Here is a 21,534-nt window from a genome sequence, read left to right as displayed (position 1 = left end):
CCGCTTTTGAGTGACCAAATTTTTATTTATTTATTTATTTTTTTTTTTTATTCATGTTATTTGACCGACATAAGCAACCATAGAATTATTGTTGCACCTACTGGTCAAAATATGAATTGTAACCAGCACTAATACAGGCCCATTGGTGCAGGAATGACACTGCCTCATGTCTAGGACAGGAGCAGCAGACAGTTAATGACAGGGTTGCCAGGTTGGACTAGCTTAAAAAAACTCCACAGCTGCCATGATCATAACCTTGAACACACCTCTAAAAACAAGCTGCTAGATTGTATGCTGTATGACTGCCCCAAGCTGCTAGACTGTATGCTGGATGTTGTTGACTCTCAACTACCTATTGAAGGGTTACTCTAAAAAAATTCACAGTGTAGTAGCATATAGCATATGTCAAGTGTGATAACCTCTCGACTTCATTTTGTTTGAGGCTATGTAGGTATTAATGTTTCCTGCCCCACCAAAATCTATGTTCATGAGCCCCTGCTGACTTTTGCATTAATTGCTAGTGTTATAATTCATACCTGTCATGCAAAGACCCTAGTCTAATGGTATTTTAGTGTCTGAGGTTCTGATATATTGGAAAGAACTGTAGAGGGTCAGCTGAAACATAGTGCTGCTGTCAGGCCCTTACTCAAAACCTTTAATCCTCAACTGCTGAGCTCTGTGCATGAATTGGAGTTTTGTTCTTGCAAGTTGCTTTGGATAAAAGTGTCGGCAAATGAATGAATGTAAATGCATTTATTCTTACTCTATTCACAGACTGACAGAAATGACTATTATAGAGTTATCTAATCTCACATAGTTTTCACTCCAAAAATTGTTAAATAAATCATCACAACTTGGTGACAAAATTGCATTTGAGGCTGATATTAGTCACCTCATTAAGTTATTTATTTTAATACTTTAGCTTGTCTTATATTGGTGCTGCAGCCCATAAAATTAACAGCTGTAATAATATAATAGTTAATACTGAATACAAGAAACAGTAGATCAGGGGTCCTCCCCAAACCCCCCTAAACTAAACACCTCACACAGTTTTACACACACTACCTCATTCATTCAATTCTTTGACATGCTCATCCAGTCAGCCACTGCTTCATATCACACACAGTGGTAATTATAATGGTTAAATATATTAATGTATGAACATTCAGTGGGAGATTATTACATTACATTTATATTTTATAAACATGTATATTTTTAAAGGATATTAGACCTGCATTCATAAATTACAGTGTTGAATATAACACTGTAAACACACATAAGTACATCTCTGTCTTTCCATATGTACTTGAGTAAGATCACAAAGTAACCACTAAAAATTATTATCAAATGTAAACTTGTTTTTAGAGCCAATGCTGCTTCACATATTTTACAGCCAATGTCAGACTGAGAAGGTCGTATAACACTGAAAAGCTGACGGAGATGTGCCTCCGTTTTTTGTTCCAATTCTTTCTTAATTACATTCTCACTCACTGTTTTTCCATTTCTTGCCTAAAAGACACATCTTTATCAGCCTATGAGCCTACTGTATTGTAACAGAGTGTTTGTGCTTCTGATAGTACCTACACACACACACACACACACACACACACACACAAAGTGTTACCCATGGGTGGCAACACTACTCCAAAAGTGGTGGGGCAAGATTTTTGTCCGGGAGAAGTGGTCCATCTGCCATTTGTCTATTTGTCATTTGCTTTTAGCACTATATGGGGTCAGGGTCTGATTATAATACAATAAATAACAGCCAAAAAACACCTTTTAATGAATGTCAGAGGAGTTTGTTTTGAACCCACAGGCTTCATTTTGCATTTTACTCCTAGGGTAGCTAATTAAAAAAAAAAAAAAAACATGTTCACAAAGTTAGATTGTATTCATTCTAAAATATGTTTTAAACAACAAAAACATTTTCACATTCCGCAATTTCGCTAAACATTTTTCCCAGCAAGCCTTACTTAGTTAAAGAATGTCATTTGAGGAATGTTCCTATAATCGATTCAGAAAACAGACTATGTGCATGTCACTTAAAATATTGAAATGTTAGAAATACAGATTCAACACAAAAAGTGCGCTTAACACTTTATCACTCATAGGAGATCCCCTTTAGGACAAAGGTCCCACCCCCCAGCTGAACTGGAAGTGCTGATTGGTTTTTCAACCGAGTCAGACCTGTTTGTTATTGCCTGATGTGCTGGGTCACCACCCTAGTAGTTTGAAAAGTTCTGGGTCAAATGTCAGCTTGTCCCTATTGTTCCGGCAGCCCTGGTGTCGCCACCTACATATAGTTTTACATTTTGGGTGGTGGGGAGACATGGTGGCTTATTGGTTAGCACATTTGCCTTCGTACCTCCAAGGTTGGGAGTTTGATTCCAATGCACCAAAACTGTGTGTGTGTGCGACTGTGCCCTGTGTCCCCTGCCCTGTGCCTCAAGTCTCCTTGGATAGGTTCCAGTGCGACCCAGTGTAGAATAAGTGGTATAGAAAATGGATGAATTTCAGGTGGTGGTTTAAAATACACTTGGCATGCTCTTTCTTTAGATTCCCATACTGTTAAATTGTTCATTAACTGTGCTTGCTCTGTTTCAGGATGCTCTTCTTTACAGATTATGGGAAAGTGGGCAAACTGGAGCGCTGCCACATGGATGGCACCAACAGGACCCGGCTTGTGGATTACAAGGTTGAGCAGCCAACTGCAGTGGCACTGGATGTGGTAAAGAAGCTGGTCTACTGGGCAGATGCATATCTGGATTGCATTGAGGTGGTGGATTACAATGGCAAGAACAGACAGAGCATCATCCAAGGAAGCCAAGTGAGTGCCAAATGTCCTGCTGAGCTCGAATGACAAATCTCTACATTGTTGCGCTGCCAATTTGTTCAAGTGCCTTTTTTAAAGTGTGTAGGTGGTTTAAAAGCACTAGTTAACATTGCAATGAATTTACCTAGTGGGATACAGGGTTGTGTCTTCTCTAAAATCATGCCATCAGTGTATTGCATCCATTGGAACCTTTTAAAGTTATTATATTTGCAGACACTGAAAATGTTGCTCAATTCTCTTGGTTCAGTGTGGAAAGGAATGGTAATGTTGTAGACGTTCTTGTGATTATTTAAAGTTATTTAAGAACTACATAATGAACACTAGTGTGCTTTATTTACCAAAAAAATCCAGAGTTATATTTAGGGCTGCAAATAACGGTCATTTTGATAATGGATTAATCTATTGATTATTGATTACTCAGTTTGCTTTTTAAATAAATTAAATATTTATTTGCAATTAATTCAATCAACTATTACTACTATAGAACTCTTTAACTATGCTTAATTAAATAACAGACCACTAACTGCCATATAACATCACTGACACTAATCAGATAATCTGTCACAGCATGAGAATATTATTAATATTCATGATTATTCCCATGATTCATTAATTAATCAATGGTACAAATAATAATAATAATAATAATAATAATAATAATAATAATAATAATAATAATTTACCATTGCCTATATTATTGGCCTAGGGAGTATTTATTATTCAATTTTATTATCCATGATGGAGTGGGAGATGGCGGCTGATTCAGATAATGAGGAAACCAATTTCCCATGGCTTTTTTTGTCAAAGTTCATGAGCTTACACCTTTATATGTAACCTTTGCAGACCAAAGTTTAAAATACTTTGTCCAATACTTCAATTATAATATGACGTCCAAGAGATCAAGCACAAATTTAAGGACGCAGGTAAAAATGAACGCGATTGTCATGTTAAATTGATAAATAGCCTAATGTGCACATTATAAATTCATAATTGTTCTGAATTATTCTTAAATGGTGTTTAATTTCTTTATGCAGAATTATCCACAGTTATTTATAATGATTCACAATCATGACATACCAAAAATGTTGCCCATTTAAATAGCTTCAATGTAGTTAGCTACTTTGTTAGTAACTTGTAGTGTAGCTAACTACTTTTTTAAAGGGGTATCTTGACTGTAGCTTAACTACTTCAAAATAAGAGTAGGTTGTAGCTTGAAAAGCTACAGTTTCAAAGTAGCTTCCCCAACACTGCCGACATCAAAACATAGCCGTTGTATTTAACTTATGTGTATGGTGATTTTGTCAGATGATGTTGCGGTTATAACATCAGGATTTTAGCAGAGCAGCAGCTTGGAAATGGCTTGGAAGTGACTGCTGGTTAACATGTAGCCTTAATGCGCCACGTTTCAGTCAACATTTCATACTTATTCCACTGGTTGATAACAGAAAAATATGTCAATGAGAACAGCTTTACAGGGAATTCGGTTTTAAAATACAGTATGTGAGGGCGGACACAACACAATGACATAATGAAATGTTAATTAGCGCATGACATAATCTATCAACATTTAACAACTTTCTGTTGAAAGTTGTTGGTATATTGACATTATGGTGAAGATGAAGCAATGCATGGGAAATGCAAATTTAGTCCAGCAGGGCTGGAAAAGGTGCCTTATAAAAATGAGTTATGTTTTATTGTTATTATTATTATTATTATTATTATTATTATTATTATTATTATTATTGTTGTTGTTGTTGTTGTTGTTATTGTTATTATTTTGGAGTTTTAAAAGAAGAAATAAAGAATATGTTTGAATGACAGCTCTTATAGTCCTTGAAAACAAAACAAAAAATAGTACTTGAAAAGTCCTTGAAAGTCCTGGCATTTTATTATGAAGCATCTGTACGAACCCTTTGTTTCTCAAATTTCCACCAGTGAATGATTGCAAGTCAAAATATTACTCACATGAAAACACAGGGTATATCATGATGCCAACAGCAAAGTGAAATGTAAAGAGGTCCCATACTTTAGAGATTTTCCTTGTAACGTTTCCCACCATTTCCATTAATGTGTCTCTAGTCTAAACACAGTGTACTTCTTAACACATTCTAACTAATCAATAATGAAATTCATTGCTAACTTCTTATAGTTTTTATAAATTTTGTCAACTAGTTGTTGCAGCCCTAGTTAGATTGAGTAATATTGGCTTGTCACTTTCAACAAAAGTGCTGTGGATGTGAGCTACTAACCAGTTTTAAAGCTGAAAAAGCCCTCAGTCCTTGGAAATAATGACATCTTGTAAAACAAAGTGAAAAAAATCAGCATGGCTGCATCATGTGTATGTAATGGAAGCTGATTTTGGGGTAAATGGATTTTTACATGAAAGCATTATATAAAATAATATAACATTGCTGCAGATTAGTGCATAGAGCACATAGAGGCACATCCACTTTTACAAATGGCAGACAGGGCAGCTGTAGATTAGGTATTGATTTTAATGGTTATGGCATTTCTCTCCAGCAGCTACTATATCATCTTGGCTTCTTTTGAGTGCTAATTTCACTGCAACATTTAGGGATTAATTATCTTCAATTAATATACAGATGAGACACAAGACTGTGTGAAATAGATTCACTGCTAAACTATTTTACCTGAAGTGCACTTATGAGACCAATAATTAGGGATTATTATTATTCAAAAGAAGCAACCTGATGGGTCTCTCATAGGGTGAGGGAGGGGACGGGTTGATAATGTGATTTATTTTCACGGCAAATGAAGTCACTGTTCCACTTACTCCAGAGTCGTGTTTGCCCTCGTGACCTCATTGTTCTCCAAAAGCATTCAAAAGCTTTCTCAGTGCTTCATCACTCCATACTTATGAACCTTTCCATCTCCCTGCATGATTCAGACCCTACTCTCACATGCTAATTTTCTGCTTAAAACTACCACAAACCCACATGCAGACTCAATGGAACAAAAGACTGATATTTTCATCTTTGTTCATTTTAATGATCACACCAAGTTGTAAGGTTTGCACTTATGAAAGTCTTTTCAGCATATTATCATCTTCAAATAGAGAAAAAAAAGAGACATCAAACCTCACTATTGTGCTGTAGGTCAGTGCACTGAGGTATTAGCTTGGGTCTTGTGCAGGAAACATATAGGTAAAGGCTATCGGGTGAGTGTGTGCACATGTGAGCAGGGTTCTTTTGTCCCTGTCAGAGGATGTTAACCTGTAGAGATGTAGCATGCAGAGCACAGGATGTTTCCAGAGAAACACACACTCCCTTTGACCCTGCGCTGTCTCCTCTAATACACACTGACACTCTTCATATAGATTCAGATTATATAAAGTGTCACGTCTCTGTTCAGACATTAGGCACAGCTGGAACAAATTAAATTTTGGAGGCCGTGGCATAGTTCATTAAGACCAGACAGACTGATGCTAGGCATGGATGATCAGCCATATTGTGCAAAAGTTTGTGTTCATTGCATTGTATTAAGTCCAATTAGGAACCCTGTAAGTCTAATAAACTTGTCACTGTGGGTTTTGGCAGTTTGAGCCTTCAGGCTACTTTTGGCTAAGTTGATTCGTGATGTTTTTTGAGTTAGCTTTTGATTGTGTCTGGTTGATTAGCTTTAGGTAGTAAATGCCTCTTTTTTGGTTTTAGGTAGCCTACCTGCATGGATTATCTGTCTTTGAGGACTTCTTGTATGCAACCCGCTCTGAATCCCTCGGTGACTCTGTGGTGGACGTATTGCAGATAAATCGCTTTAATGTCACAGACCCGGAAATACTAACCAGAATGGGGAACTTCAGGACAATTCGTGTTTACCACAAACTCACTCAACCGAAAGGTAAAGCCTGTTTGATCCATTTCTCTGGGAAGCGCTTTGATGCACCTCTTTGCTTGCCACAGTGTATTAGTTTCTCTACTTCTGAGATCATATACAAACTTTGAACCTGTCAAAATGCTTTGTTCTGAGGTTGTGCTGGTGTGTGCGTGCATGTGTGTGCATGTGTGTGTGTGTGTGTGTGTGTGTGTGTGTGTGTTTTCTTCAGTCAGGAGCCATGCATGTGAGGTTAACTCCTACGGTAAAGCAGGTGGATGCTCTCACCTCTGCCTGCTCAGCGGGAGCTACAAATCTAGAAGTTGCCGATGCCGCACTGGCTTCAGTCTAGGGAGTGATGGCCAGTCCTGCAAAAGTTAGTATGCTTGCGGTTTGCTTTTTCCCTTTTCTCTACTGCTACAGTGAGAATATTTACCTATCTGGTAAATGTGTTTTTGTTCTGTTGTTTTTTTTTAATCAAACATCTGAGGTACTGTTGTTGGCTTTTCCATTTTAATTTACATTGTTTACTTGTTTCTTATGCACAATGAAAAGTGGTACTCAGCTATTCAGGGTTGTTTTAGAGCTTAAATCACCAGCATGGCAAAATAGATGCATCGCATTTTGCTGCACCCTCAAGCTGAAAAAAATAAGTGGCTCAAACACAGGCAGTGGATGTATCTTTCCGCTGATTCTGGCTGACAAAGATAAAGATGAACGCTTAACAAGATTGCTCTGCTTCAGAATGATGGTGTGCTGTTAAGCTATTGACCAGCTATAGGTGCGATTCATTATGTGTGGATAATATCATTTTGACTCTGCGCTGCATCTGTAGCCCCAGGCGGTCTAGTGACATTTTGTAGCTGACAGGAAAATTTGGGGTCAATTAATAATGCTATCCAGAGTGCTGTAGTGATGCGCCACCAGTAATGAAGACTGCGCAGCCTTCTGTGACGTGTTTGATTTATATTTGTACCCAGATGTTCTTTAGACACTCCGTCTTCCCCTCTTCCTCTCTCAGTCTAACAAGACTTTGTGCTAAATGACTGCCTACCTTCATCACATGCTCACCATGTATCATGATATCTAGGTCTCAAAGCGCTTAATTGTCTTCAAGGTGGCAGAGTTCTCCGGCTCGGAATGATAAATTGAACTGATGCTTGTGTGGTCTTAGCCACACTGACTGAGTCTCTCAGGGAAAGAATCTGACAGTGAGGGAAGGTCTTTCTACACCCTAGCTACGTACAGTACACACACACACACACACACACACACACACACGCATGCACACACGCCTATATACCACCGCATACCCAATCCCTCCCCTCACACATCCTCCTCCTCTCCTGGGGCAGCATTAGGACACACAATCATACACTCACAGTGTCCGTCCTCTATATTATTCCCACAGCGACAAGAGCCTAATTTATATTGGTTTGGTGTGAACCCATTGATCACTTTTCTTGCGTCGCAGTGTTAAACTGTCAACAGGGGATTTATTGTTTAAGCAGAGTCTCACTTAACAAGAATAACACTGGTGCAGACTGACAAATGAATGATTCTGCTCAATCAAGACAAATCTTGTCTGGGAATACTAAGTGCTCCTGATTGCACTATTCATTTCTCTGACCTGTCAGGCGTGCTGCCAAAATGTGCCATTGGAGATCATTCCATAACTTATGTAATCACTCGCAAGGAATCTTTACGAGGTCACCTTTCATGTGTCCCTTGATGGTTGCGCACACAGTATTTTTAATGCACACAGCAGTTTTAGAGGCTTGTGAAATGCAAAACAACTGTTGATTAAACTGTTTTTCTGTCTTTACCTTTGCAGAACCCAAAAATGATCTCTTCCTTTTCTACGGGAAGGGCCGACCTGGAATAATCCGTGGCCTGGATATAAACATAAAGTCCAGCAATGAACATATGCTCCCAGTCGAGGATTTGGTGAATCCACGAGCACTGGACTACCATGCTGAAACAGGATATATTTACTTTGCAGACACCACAAGTTTCTTGATAGGATGCCAAAAGACTGATGGGAGCAGCCGGGAAACTATTCTCAAAGATGGTAATTGTTATTTTATTTCTTTATTTAATTTTTGTTTTGTGAACAAAATGTATAATTTACTGTTACAAGGGCGAGAAAATATAACACTGAGAACATCAAGGAAAAATTGTTTGTGGTATGACTACATGTGAGCGCTTCATATGAAATTTCTTTTTTGCACAGAAGTAAAGTTATAGGAAGCATTTTAAAGTCTGGTTACCCCAAGAAATGAAAAGTACATACCCAATACAGTGGGGAAAACAAGTATTGAACGTGTAAACATTTTTTTCAGTAAATATTTTTCCAATGAGGTTATTCACATTAAATGTTCACCAGACATCAGTATTAACTCAAGAAATCCAGAAATATAAAGAATTCACAACATTAAAGTCCATAAATAAAGTTATGTGTAATAAAGTGGAATGACACAGGAAAAAAGTTGAAAACTTAAGAATTAAGTATAAGCTAAGAATTGAAAACGCTAAGCAAAAGCAGTTCTCCAAGGCAAGGTAAGGCAAGGAATCAGCTAATAATACTTCCTATCTGTGCAAATTAATATCAGCTGGGTTAGTAAATTAATGGTCTATAAAAAGGCTTTTTGTTACCAAGGTGTCACACAAGAAACATCTCATGATGGGTAAAAGCAAAGAGCTCTCCCAAGACCTTCAGAACCTTATTGTTGCAAAATATATCGATGGAATACAGACGCATTTCAAAACTTCTGAATCTTCCAATAAGCACCATTGGGGCCATTATCCGCAAGTGGAAGCAACATCACCCTGTCATCAACCGGCCATACACAGGAGCTCCTTGCAAGATTTCTGACCAGAGAGTCAGAAGAATAATCAGAAGAGTAGCCCAAGAGCCAAGGACCACTCGGAAAGAGCTCCAGAAACACTTGGCGCCAGCAGGTACCATCGTCACAGAGAAAACAATAGGCAATGCACTCCACTGCTCACGCTCACCCTGAAAGACTCCATTACTAAAGCAAAGGCATGTCAAAGCTAATTTAAAGTTTGCTACAACTCATTTGGACAAGCCTATGAAATACTTGGAGAGGATAGTCTTCTCAAACGAGAGCCAAATTGAACTTTTTGGCTATCATACTACGCACCATGTTTGGACAAGAAATGGCACTGCACATCACCCTAAAAACACTATACCAACAATGAAGTTTGGAGGTGGAAGCATCATGGTGTGGGGCTGTTTTTCATCGCATGGTACTGGCAGACTTCATAGAATTGAAGGAACGATGAATGGAGCCCTTTACTGGAAGATTCTTGAGAAGGATCTGGTTCCATCCAACAGGATGATGAAGATGAGACGTGGGTGGACCTTCCAGCCGGACAACGATCCAAAGCATACAGCAAAGGAAACTCTCAATTGGTTTCAGAGAAAATAAATCAAGGTGTTAGAATGGCCCAGTCAGTCACCTGACTTCAATCCAATTGAACAAGATTTAAAGACAATATGTTTAGAAGAATGGACCAAAATCACACCTGAATACTGCGGCCGATTAATTTCTTCATACAGGAAGCGTCTTGAAGAATGTCATTACAAACAAAGGCTTCTCCACTAAGTACTAAATAATTTTCAGTTAGTGTATTCAATACTTTTTTCCTGTGTCATTCCTCTTTATTACGCATAATTTTATTTATGGTCTTTAATGTTGTGAATTATTTATATGTCCGGATTTCTTGAGTTAATACTGATGTCTGGTGAAAATTTCATGTGAATAGCCTCATTGAAAATATATTTACTGAAAACAATATTGACGCTTTCAATACTTATTTCCCCCACTGTATGTGGCAGGAAGATATGCAAGAGTAGAATATTTTTGGAGCTGTCAAAATTTGTTACAGGCAGATAAAAAACCCTACTTTAGACAAACATGTGATTGTTCTGTCTTGTTTTAGCTGTTTGTCAAAAATCAGCCACAGTAACATCTGACCATTTCCCCCCAGGCACGCTTACACATACTTAAATCTTTGGTCTGTCTGGTTTCCTCTCATTAGATCTCGATAACGTAGAAGGCATCTCTGTGGACTGGATTGGAAATAACCTGTACTGGACGAATGATGGCTACAGGAAGACTATCAGTGTGGCCAGGCTGGAGAGGGCAGCTGATACCAGGAAAACTCTGTTAGAGGGAGACATGTCTCACCCCAGAGCTATAGTGGTGGATCCACTCAATAGGTACAGTATAAAGAATGTCTGCTCTCATCCTGAGTTGGAATTAACTTGGGGGAAAAAAATTAACTTACCTGAAAGGATATGTGCAATGCATCTAGCCCCTGTTAAAAGACGTTCATAAATGATAATTCATTATATTCTCTCTCCCGTTATTGTACTAATGTGCATATTAAATGTTTTCTACTTAAAAACAAAGAAAAAAACAATAATCCCACTGGCAGATATACATGCAAATTCATTGGAAAGTCAGGCTGTGAGTTGGAGCAGAGTTCAGTCAGCACAGCATGGGAAGCGTATGATCTAACGCCAATCCAAACACGAAAGCTCACTCCTCATTACCATGCATTTCCAAACATTTGTTTGTGCCATGCTTAGCCTCAGACACAGTTGAGAGGAAAGGAATTTGCATATATGATATGTATATTTCTTTGTATGTATGTGTGTGTGTGTGTGTGTATATTTATGTCAGACGAAGCATTCATTAAATATATCCTGCATTAAGATAACATGCTGTCTGTGTTCTGTTGAGAGTTTGATGATTATATAGATGATTATACAGATATACCTCAGGTTGAAGTAAGGATCCAGTGTTATACAGTGTTTAGTTACAGCACTACACAGGTGCTTAGAAATTTGTGCACGCGTGTGCGTATCTGTAAGCTGACTTGGTGCAGGCAGTAAAGATGTGAGTTTGATGGCGTGATGCCACTCTCATTATCACCTTTTCTGGGTGTGAGAAAAACTGTGGAATCCCGAGGAGCAGTTCCCAGCCAAATCCGCAGATGTAAAGAGTTATGAAACAAGCACTCTTCTCTCAGTTCACTGCTCTGAGGATGGCATGTTCAGCGGTTATTCTGTTACACTGTCAGGGCCATGTATGGTGCAGATGTGTGATAATAGCTAGCAATCCATAGGCACTTGATTATAATGTCTCTAATTGTTCTGAATAATGTATCAACAAAGTCTGAGATTTCTAATGACAATGTTCTTATTTACTGCATGTTAAGCATACACTTGTGACTGAGTAAATCTTGCTTTTACGAATCAATTTATCGTTCTCGTAAACCTTGGGAAGTGTTGATCATGGAGTTATTCATACATGGGTGGTGACAGTGGAATGGTTATATTATTTACAGACACAATGGGGTTCATTAGCTCACAGCCATAATTATGTTCATCATTCAAAACCTGACTTGATGCAATTTATGCAAGTACTGCTTGCATTTAATGAAGCAAATGTTTCTCCTAAATGATAACATCGTCCACAGAATGAGTAAGCAGCTCCGAAAGCAATAGGGTCTTATTGTGTGTTTAACATGAAATCAGAAAGTATGTACTGTATATGGCAATGAGAGTAATGCATAAATGCAGGATGTTGCTAGCTGTTCATAGCATTTGCCATGGCCTCATTGGAGCATGTTCAGGTAAATGAAAACTGTTGAAATAAGCATTCTCTGCTCTGCTGAGTTCTTAGAGCTTTATGAAGTCTTCACATCACTGGCATCCGGCTGCATCGCCGAGTAAAAAGCAGTCAGCAGGAGCATCCAACATTCTGACAGCATGCAGTGTTCTCAGAGCTCTGATGTGCTCTGTTTTGACAGACAGTAAAGAGAACTCAGGCTAGCATAGGTTAGGGGGAGGTGCTACATTAGAGCAGACAGCTGTGTGTAAAAAAAAAATGACTTGTGCTACAGGATATTAGGAGTCAGAAATGTTGAGAGACCTGACATTTGGCCGCACTTGATAAACACGGACCCTGTCAGCAAAGAACTTTTTTCTGTAACTACTATTAGGACTGTGCTAGTTAGCATATTTTCTTTTAGCATAAACATGTTCTCAAAGTGTTTGTATTGGGCCATTACAAAGTTCGGCATGTACAGTAAAAAAGCATTTATAGCGAGACTGTGCTTCATCATCATCAAAATGACATTCATGCATGACATAGCTCTGGAACATATGGGAAAAAGTGTGAAGCAGGACTACATCATGGATGGTACGTCCTTCCCAGGGCACCACATACACTCATTGACACCTATGGTCAGTTTATCTTAGACAGTCCACCTACTGGCATGGATTCATAAAGTGGGAAGAAACCAGAGAACCCTGAGGAAACCCATGCAGACACAGAGGAAACATGCACACAGACTGTAACCCAATATCAGGATCAAACCCAGGACCCTGCAGCTGTGAGGTGACAGTGCTACTGCAATAGGTTTTTAAAAAATCTATTAATATAATCTAATAAAAATATGACTGCAGGCAGTATGTTGGCATAGGCCTATTATAGGGATGTATTGAAGCTCTGAATAGAATGTGGCCATCGATCAGGTAAGAAGGTGGCTCTCTATCTGCCCTGCTAGATGGGATTCCCCTGCTGGAATAACAGCCACCTGTCCCTGTATCTTTCCCTATCGCTCTCCCTGCAATACATCTCTGTCTCTCTCTCTCTCTTTCTCTCACTCACCTGCTCTCTGTGTGCTACTGATAGCCTGCCTTAATATGATAAGAATTAACTTGCCTGACTTACTAACCCCTCCACCATCTTTATCTATCCTTCTCCTATTTGGACTCAATCCATTTACTCTCCTTTTTTTCCATTTTTCCATGTTATTGTCACTTTCATCCTCTCCAGTGCTTACAGCCCTTGGAGAGCTTGAATATAATCAGGGACAAATAGAAACAGGGCTGAAATTGTTGCTGTGTAATTGTGCAAGAACTATAATTTGTTGAAAAAAATTAAATACCATGACTTTCAAAAGGCTTGCCAGATGAAGGGAAGTAGGCAATTATCAGCAATTCTCTTTGATAATGGTAATTTGTCTTGTGCGTTATTTTCAATCATCTTTTCTAAAAGTTGTAACATTGTAAGACAGGGTTTGTGCTACATGCCTCATTTGCTCCCTTACTTTATCTCACTCACTTATTAATTCACTGACCCTGACATATTTACTCACTCACTTACTGTATTCACTTACTCAACGTACTCACTTATTCACTCTCACTCATATAATTACACTCACTTATGCACATTCATCATTCACTCTCTCTCTCTCTCTCTCACTCACTCACTCATTCATTTGCTTAATTACACTCATTCACACTCACTTACTTCAACTAAAGATCAGGCACAGGCATCATGCATTTTACTGTTATTCTATTTATATGAAAATTTTATGCAGTAATTTTGACCATATTTCCCAGGAGTAATTTCCCTTTCCCTTTCATTAGCTCCCTCTCTCCCACTGCCTTCTGTCACTCTGCGTTTTTGTCCCCTCTCTCTGCCCCCAATCCCCCCCCCTCCCCCCAACATCTCTGTCCTTTCATTTTAACTTTGCGCGCTATTTCAGTGATGATTCTCTAAAACCCCTTCAACCATATGCAGTGAAAATATAGAGAGAGTTCCATCACTGATGAGGTTGAAAAGCTTCTGTTTACAGACAAATCCCTTAAGCACACTTACTAAAGAAAGGATCATGCCTGAACGTTGACCTGTTCAAGTCTGAAATAACACTGCAGCCTTGAGAATGACCGCTTCCCTTTAACAAGCATGTAGCATGCTGATGAAGTGGCGAGAGAAAACAAACAAAGCTGTTTCAAATGCTGTTGTGTGGCTTAGTCTACACAAACAATATTGGCACACTGGTGTCATCTGGTTTTATTATGTTGGACAGCAGATCACAGTGACCTGCTCCCTGCCTCTCCATTTTTTTAATGTTTATTTTGTGGATCCTGCAGATATGTAGCCTACCTTACACTCTCAGAATAATGGTACACCACTGTTAATATGCTGTGTCTGTTTCAGCTGGATGTACTGGACTGACTGGGAGGAGGATGAGGTAAATGACAGCATCGGCAGAATTGAGAAAGCCTGGATGGATGGCTCTCACCGCAAAATATTTGTCACCTCTAACATGCTGTGGCCCAATGGACTCACTCTAGACCATGGGAGCAGCACAATGTACTGGTGCGATGCTTATTATGATCACATTGAAAGAATCTACCTCAATGGCACTGGCAGAATGGTAGGTTTGCTGAAGAACTGGCACTGTTTCATTTATATTTCAGAACTTGATGTTTTATTACGCACTCATTTGCTACAGACTCTGGATAAATGAAATTACTGAGTAATAAGGTGGGCAGAAAATATAAAAAGAGGATGAAAAAATAATCTTGTATAAGTACAAATAAGGTTTTTTTTGTTGTTGTTGTTTTTTTCAACCCGTTGCTGTATCTACAGTTCCAGCTAACCGCCATTATGTGTGGTTTGATCTAGGTGGTGTACAACGGCAAGGAGTTGAATCATCCCTTTGGAATTTCACACTACAGAAACTTAGTCTTCTGGACTGAATATATGAATGCCTCCATCTTTCAGCTGGATTTGCTTTCTGGGGAAGTCACTCTGCTAAGAAGTGAGAGACCTCCTCTCTTTGGCCTCAGAGTCTTTGATGCACAGAGTCAGCAAGGTAAGCACATTCACATAAATGCTATCTACTGTAACTAAGGGGCATTTATGTTGTTATTATGATCAATTATAATTATTAAATTATATTATATTCTTGTCAATAACAGATTATAATGTACAGATACTGTGTCACCAATGTGATGATAGATTATCCATTCATATAATTGAATGGTGGCCTGGAAATCCCTTTACATTGACATTTTCTACTATATGGAGTTCTGAAAAGTATATGGTGATGGGTTGATGGAGCGGGTGCTTCCTGGACATTTCGACAGCCAGTGTCTGATAACAAACTGAATTGCTTAGTCTTATGCTCATTTTACTATGGCATGTAACTGTCCAATAACTTGATTAAATAGTGAGACAACTTGGCTGTGGTCAAAAGCTGATTTTTCATCATTTCATTTTGACTGTTTTGCAGAATTCAGCTGCAGTGAACTCAGATATTAACATTATAAACAATACTTATGGCAATAGAGATGTAGGTAATTTGAGCTGAGTGTAAAAAGTTAATGGTATGATAACCATTATTGTGGTGTTTGAACTATAGCCTGAATATACAGTACAATCATGTACAATAAATGTGATTTACATTTTTGTTGTTGTTGTATAAACTTCATAAACAGGGTGTCTGAAAAGTCAGGAACCAATGAGAGTAAAATTACATACAGTTAATTTTGTATTTATTATTTATAACATACTCTACATGTTCACTCTAATGCTCTGTGCATTTTCTTCGCTGCTGTACCATGTTTTTGCTAATTTTGCTCAACATATTCCCATTGGTTCCTGATTTTTCAGACACCCTTTATAAGAATATCATGCTTGTAATTTTCCACTTTTGCTAATAGCTTAAAATGTTGTAAGAGAACATAAGGGGTTAAAGCCCCACCTCCCCATTTCATACCAGTGAGGAAGATTTTATATTCTGTTGAAGATCAGCCTCTGTGTAATTGTATGACAGTGATTAGTGTAGCTGCAGGTAAAGGGCTGGAGCTGCGCAGTGGGGAAGGTGGCTGGGATCTGGGTGGGTGTGGACTGCAGCAATGCTTAGACTGTTCAGCTCTGCATGATGATTACTGTCATCCGCTCTCAGAAGCAGCAGCCAGAGCACATAGAGGGAGGGATTTGTCTCAGCAGGGTAGCCAGAGTACAGCCGTGTTTTGCCTCCCCAACATTTAATCTCTGTACCTGCAGGTAATGTGTTTGAGAGCAGTGGCCCATTTGTGGTCATCATAATAGAGTCGCTTTCAAAATGCAGCATATGTGAGCACATGTGCAGGGTGCTTGATGTTTCAGATGTGGTAGTCCGAAGGCTGAACTAGTTCAAATGTCTGTGGGGAGGCAGTCTTGTGATGTCCTTAGCACCACATGGAGAGCTTGCCTCCAGGGAAGGACTCTAGTTATGTCATATTATCCACAACACAAAGCCTCTGAAATAAGCATGGCAAAAAAATAAATAAATAAATCTGTACTCTTCTGATCAGTCGTGGTATGAGTAGGATAGGGATTTCAACTATCCCTTTTACTCTGAAGCTCTTGTCACCGGAGAAAATAATTGCATTCCCTCTGTTTCAAATAGAACAGATTGGCTCTCACAGAACTCTAGCCTTTATCTCATTGGTTCAGGCACTGCCTTCAAACCTCTTCCCAAATTAAACATTACAATAGTTCTCATGCCCGAACTTAATAAATGGCAGGTTTCTCACAATGCTGCCTCTTTTTTCTTCACCACGTTGAGCTTAGGCCGCATTGTCCACAAAACAAATTACTCCAGCAAGAGGACAGAAGTGTCAGATGACTCTCTTCAGTGGTGAATTCATTTGACATGAGATGGCAAACGATGTGTCTCCAACATCCTTCAAAAGCAGGGAGATGGTCAGGAATGGAGAGAAAATTGTTCACTGCTAAGCTCTGCTGCATCAAGGAGAAAGCTAAAATGCAATAAATATACAACAATGATTCTGGGAAAGATTTGTAGAGATCTGTTGTATAGCCCTATATTTGTTCTTCAGGTGACAATGCTTGCAGGGTGAATTATGGAGGTTGTGCTACCCTCTGCTTGGCTATCCCAGGGGGCCGAGTGTGTGCTTGCGCTGACAACCAGCACCTGGACAGGAACAATGTCACCTGCACAGGTAAGCCATTTTAAGCCCATTCACATTGAAAATATGCATTAGGACAGAGACTTTCTCTCAACATTCTCTTTGAATGATAAGATCCTGCTTATGTCTCAGAGTTAATCTGGGCATTTTATGTGAAGTAGTATCTTTTATCCCCAACAACATGCCTTCTCCTGTGATTTGTGACTTCCTGTGTAGACGTGACAGGTGATGAAGAGCAGCAGCACTGCAGGAGCGAGCAGTTTGAGTGCAGGAATCAGCGGTGTGTGAGAGCAGCCTGGAAATGTGATGGATATGATGACTGCTTAGACGGCAGCGATGAGGATGAGCATGTCTGCGGTGTGTATCTGCAACTCCTGAATCTGTCTCTAACCACCTGCTGTGTGTGTACAGCTAAACCAGTCAGGCTTGCAGATGTGACATTTATTCCCTGCATGTGGCATTGGCTCATTGTAAAATAGATATTATACTTAACTTAGTATCTGCTATCACACTATTAAAGGTGTGGCTAGTTGGTGGATAGTACAGATACAATCTACAAATCTAGATACTTGGATTGCCAAATATAGAAAATTTAGCCGATTGTAAACAGGTCAGAGGGTACAGTTAATAATGTATGATCAAATCTTTTATTGTGTGCAATTACCTACAGCTAACCACAGCTGTACCATGGACCAGTTCAAGTGCCCAAATAATCGCTGTATTCCCAAGCGGTGGCTTTGTGATGGGACAAATGACTGTGGTGACAATGAGGATGAGTCCAACAAAACATGCTCAGGTAGGACTCCAGTCCATTCCTCAACCAATAATAATAATAATAATAATAATAATAATAATAATAATAATAATGCTCATCATCGTCATCATCATCATAAATGTACCTGTTGTGAAGTCAAAGGCTATTTACAGATACAGTATTATCTATCTATCTATCTATCTATCTATCTATCAACAATAATAAAAATAAGAAGCATTAATGGTAATAATAACACTTTTTAATTTATTACTTTCTTATTTCTGCTATTTATTAGTTAATATATTTCTAATAAGTTGCATTCTTCTTTAGAATTACCTTTAGAATATGTCCATCTGTTAAACCATGGAGATTTCTATGTCCTCATCATATGGATCTTCCCCATCAAGCGTCACATTGTAGCAATTTATACTTTGGTGTACACAGAGATGGTTGTTTTCATGCAAGAGAATATCAAAGAGGCTTTCATTTTGCACCCCCCATGTGTTTCGAACACTGTGTACTTATGATTATGTTATACTTGAATGAATGTTTCTATAAAAATTAGTGTGACGGTTGCTGATTTGACCCCAGAATTTCTAACATTAGAAAGCAATCAACAAAGCAGAAGAACAGAGAGGAATTTGTGGCTGCAAAGCAAAACAAAACTCAACAAAGCAGTCATGTTAGCAAAAGCCTAGACAGCAGGAATAAAAAAAAAACAACTAATAACTAATCTCCTCAGCAGGTTGGATATTATTAAAAATATATTGCAAGATACAATAAAAATAATTGCTAAATTATTAAATCAACTTTACACCTGCTTTAAAAGAAAAACTCAAACTCAACCTCACCCCTACAATGTGCTTCCAAGTCTCCCCTCCATCCATGTAGCAATTACTGACTGCAGTCAGGCCATTATCATGGAGAACCTCTTATAACTGAGGCAAAAGTCCCACATCCTTCAATTAATTTTCCCCTTGAAAAATAGAATAGTCAGTCTAAATGAATGCCAGTAGCCCTTAGGCCATGACATGCTTTGAGCTATAAGTCATCAACCCACTCTACTGTAGTTTTCCTGTAGAATGAATTGTTCAGTAGATGATGCAATCAGCCTTGGCTCCACAGCATACTCTCCCATCTGAACATTAACCCCTCCTTCTGCAAGTAGATTAGTGATTTACTGTCGGAAGGAGGCAGTACATACGGACCATAGCTATCTAACTTACTATCCATCAGCATGGGTGTGTGCTTAGACCTGTTCTTTGTTCACTATAATAGTATATGTCACTGGTTACTGGCTCAGAAAACTACTTGGAGCTTACAAACAGAAACCAGCCAACACAGGATGGTAATATTTTACAGGAATGTTCATATGTATCTCCCCCTCACAATTTCTGATATTCAGACGTGTGACAAACTCAAGGAAATCCAACATAAAAGTGTTGGCTACCATGAGCCACCAGAACAAGTTCAATAGATTCTACAAGCTGGTCTCTGGAAATGTATTGTAGAAATGACCACCATTCTTCCGAGAGATATTTCCTCAATTGGTGTTTTGATGATGGTGGCAGGGAGTGCTGTCTAACAACACACCAGAATTTCTCTTCTCCCTTTCAATTGTGTTGAGATCTGGTGACTGTGATGGCCATGGTATATTATTTACTTTATTTTTATGCTCATTAAACCTTCCACTAAGCGCTCCTGCCTTGTGGAGGGGGTCATTGACATCGTGGAAGAGATCACTCCCATCAGGATATAAATGTTTCATCATGAGATCAGTCAGACAAACTTTGTATTGATTTGTAGTGACTCTTCCCTCTAGGGTGACAAGTGGACCAAATCCATGCCAGTAAAATACCCCCAGAACATCATATGTCACTCATCTGTAGCTGTCAGTGTCGCTGTCTCAAACTATCTCACCATCAGTATTACCAAAAAATCCATACACAGACAGTATTTCCTATGACTTCCTTCACCCAACCTGTGCTGTCCCAACTCTATAGAATAACCATTAAGATCATTCTTCCTCATCTATTAATGTAGGGGTCACTTGTGAGAAACTCACAATCTCTTCTTTTCCTTTATTTATTTATTTTATCCGTTGTTAATATTAGAAATTTCGAAGATGGATTTTGTGTGCTGATATTTTGAAATGTTACTGAGTCACATTCAGAAAAGCCACATTTTATAAGATCATATTCCATACGAATGAGCATCATACACCACCTTTCTTTCTTTCTTTTGATAATAAATCCCCCAACACACACACACACACACACACACACACACGAACGCACGCACACATACACGCACACATACACGCACGCACACACACACACACACACACACACACACACACACACTCTACCCACTCAAATGTGATGGAAGAAAGGACACATGTAAAGCAAGTGTGGTCACATAGGTCACACACAGTTAAAGCTAAAGTATAAATGTAATAAAGTTGTGTGTAATATGTGAGCATGGAATTTCCTGCCCAGGCTGACAAGCAGAGCTCTCAATAGTTTTCTCTCTGCCAGTTTTGCAGGCAGATTAAATAATTATATTGGCAATATTACTCTGAAAGTCTTAATAAATCCCACAGAGAGGGGTCACAACATTTCCTGGTGTGCTACCACACACAACTCCCCACTTCAACCAATGAATATTCGCATGAAGGTTAATCAAGGCACAGTACCATAGATAAGCAGTATCAACTCTTAAGGTTTTTCGAGGTGTGCACTTTGGCCTGTCAGTGTGCTTTTGTATACCACACTTACCCACATGTATGTATGCAGAAGTGTATATTGGAGGAATTCCTAATAGATATTCCTATGTGATTTTACTGCACTGAAGTCATGATTGGCTAAAAGTTTGCAAACTTGAGAACACCCGAAAAACACATGTAAGCAAATTCAAATAGAGTTTACAGCGGATTGTGTCTTTCAAATAACCAAAAATAAAAAGGTTAGTTTTTCATGTTTGCTTTACTGAAAATGGTGTTTGTGCTGTTCCTAACTAAAAGTGCAAAATACACAGTGATGCCTATTCAAATAGAGTAATTCAGAACCTGTAGATTGGTTTCCTAAGCCTCAAAATCAAATGCAAATGAATGTGACTGAATAGGATGTATTACAATTGGTCTGTTCCTACTATAAAAAGTATGACACAAAATTTATAAAGAAAATTTAAGTCGAAGTTGAGGACAATATTGAGGACAATAAGCATAAAAGCGCAACATTTTTTAAAAATAATTTTCCTTTCCACTACTTTCATATGATGACAATGACGTCATTTTTCATTGTAAAT

At 38.7% G+C, this 21,534-nt stretch overlaps 1 protein-coding gene across 1 annotated transcript in view; it reads left to right on the top strand.

Annotated features, from left to right (window-relative positions):
* Window positions 1–21,534, top strand: part of lrp1bb (low density lipoprotein receptor-related protein 1Bb) — a 331,362-nt gene that overhangs the window by 170,485 nt on the left and 139,343 nt on the right. Inside the window, exons 8-17 of the mRNA XM_053626734.1 lie at window positions 2,605–2,827; window positions 6,505–6,691; window positions 6,897–7,040; window positions 8,499–8,735; window positions 10,730–10,910; window positions 14,710–14,929; window positions 15,181–15,370; window positions 17,385–17,507; window positions 17,691–17,831; window positions 18,145–18,270. Coding sequence (XP_053482709.1) covers window positions 2,605–2,827; window positions 6,505–6,691; window positions 6,897–7,040; window positions 8,499–8,735; window positions 10,730–10,910; window positions 14,710–14,929; window positions 15,181–15,370; window positions 17,385–17,507; window positions 17,691–17,831; window positions 18,145–18,270 — 1,772 coding nt within the window. The remainder of the gene's footprint in view (window positions 1–2,604; window positions 2,828–6,504; window positions 6,692–6,896; window positions 7,041–8,498; window positions 8,736–10,729; window positions 10,911–14,709; window positions 14,930–15,180; window positions 15,371–17,384; window positions 17,508–17,690; window positions 17,832–18,144; window positions 18,271–21,534) is intronic.

This window comes from Ictalurus furcatus, chromosome 6 (assembly GCF_023375685.1).
Source record: "Ictalurus furcatus strain D&B chromosome 6, Billie_1.0, whole genome shotgun sequence".
NCBI lineage: Eukaryota > Metazoa > Chordata > Actinopteri > Siluriformes > Ictaluridae > Ictalurus > Ictalurus furcatus.
The sequence above is the reverse complement of the archived record's forward strand: the minus strand, read 5'-3'. Positions and strand labels throughout refer to the sequence as shown.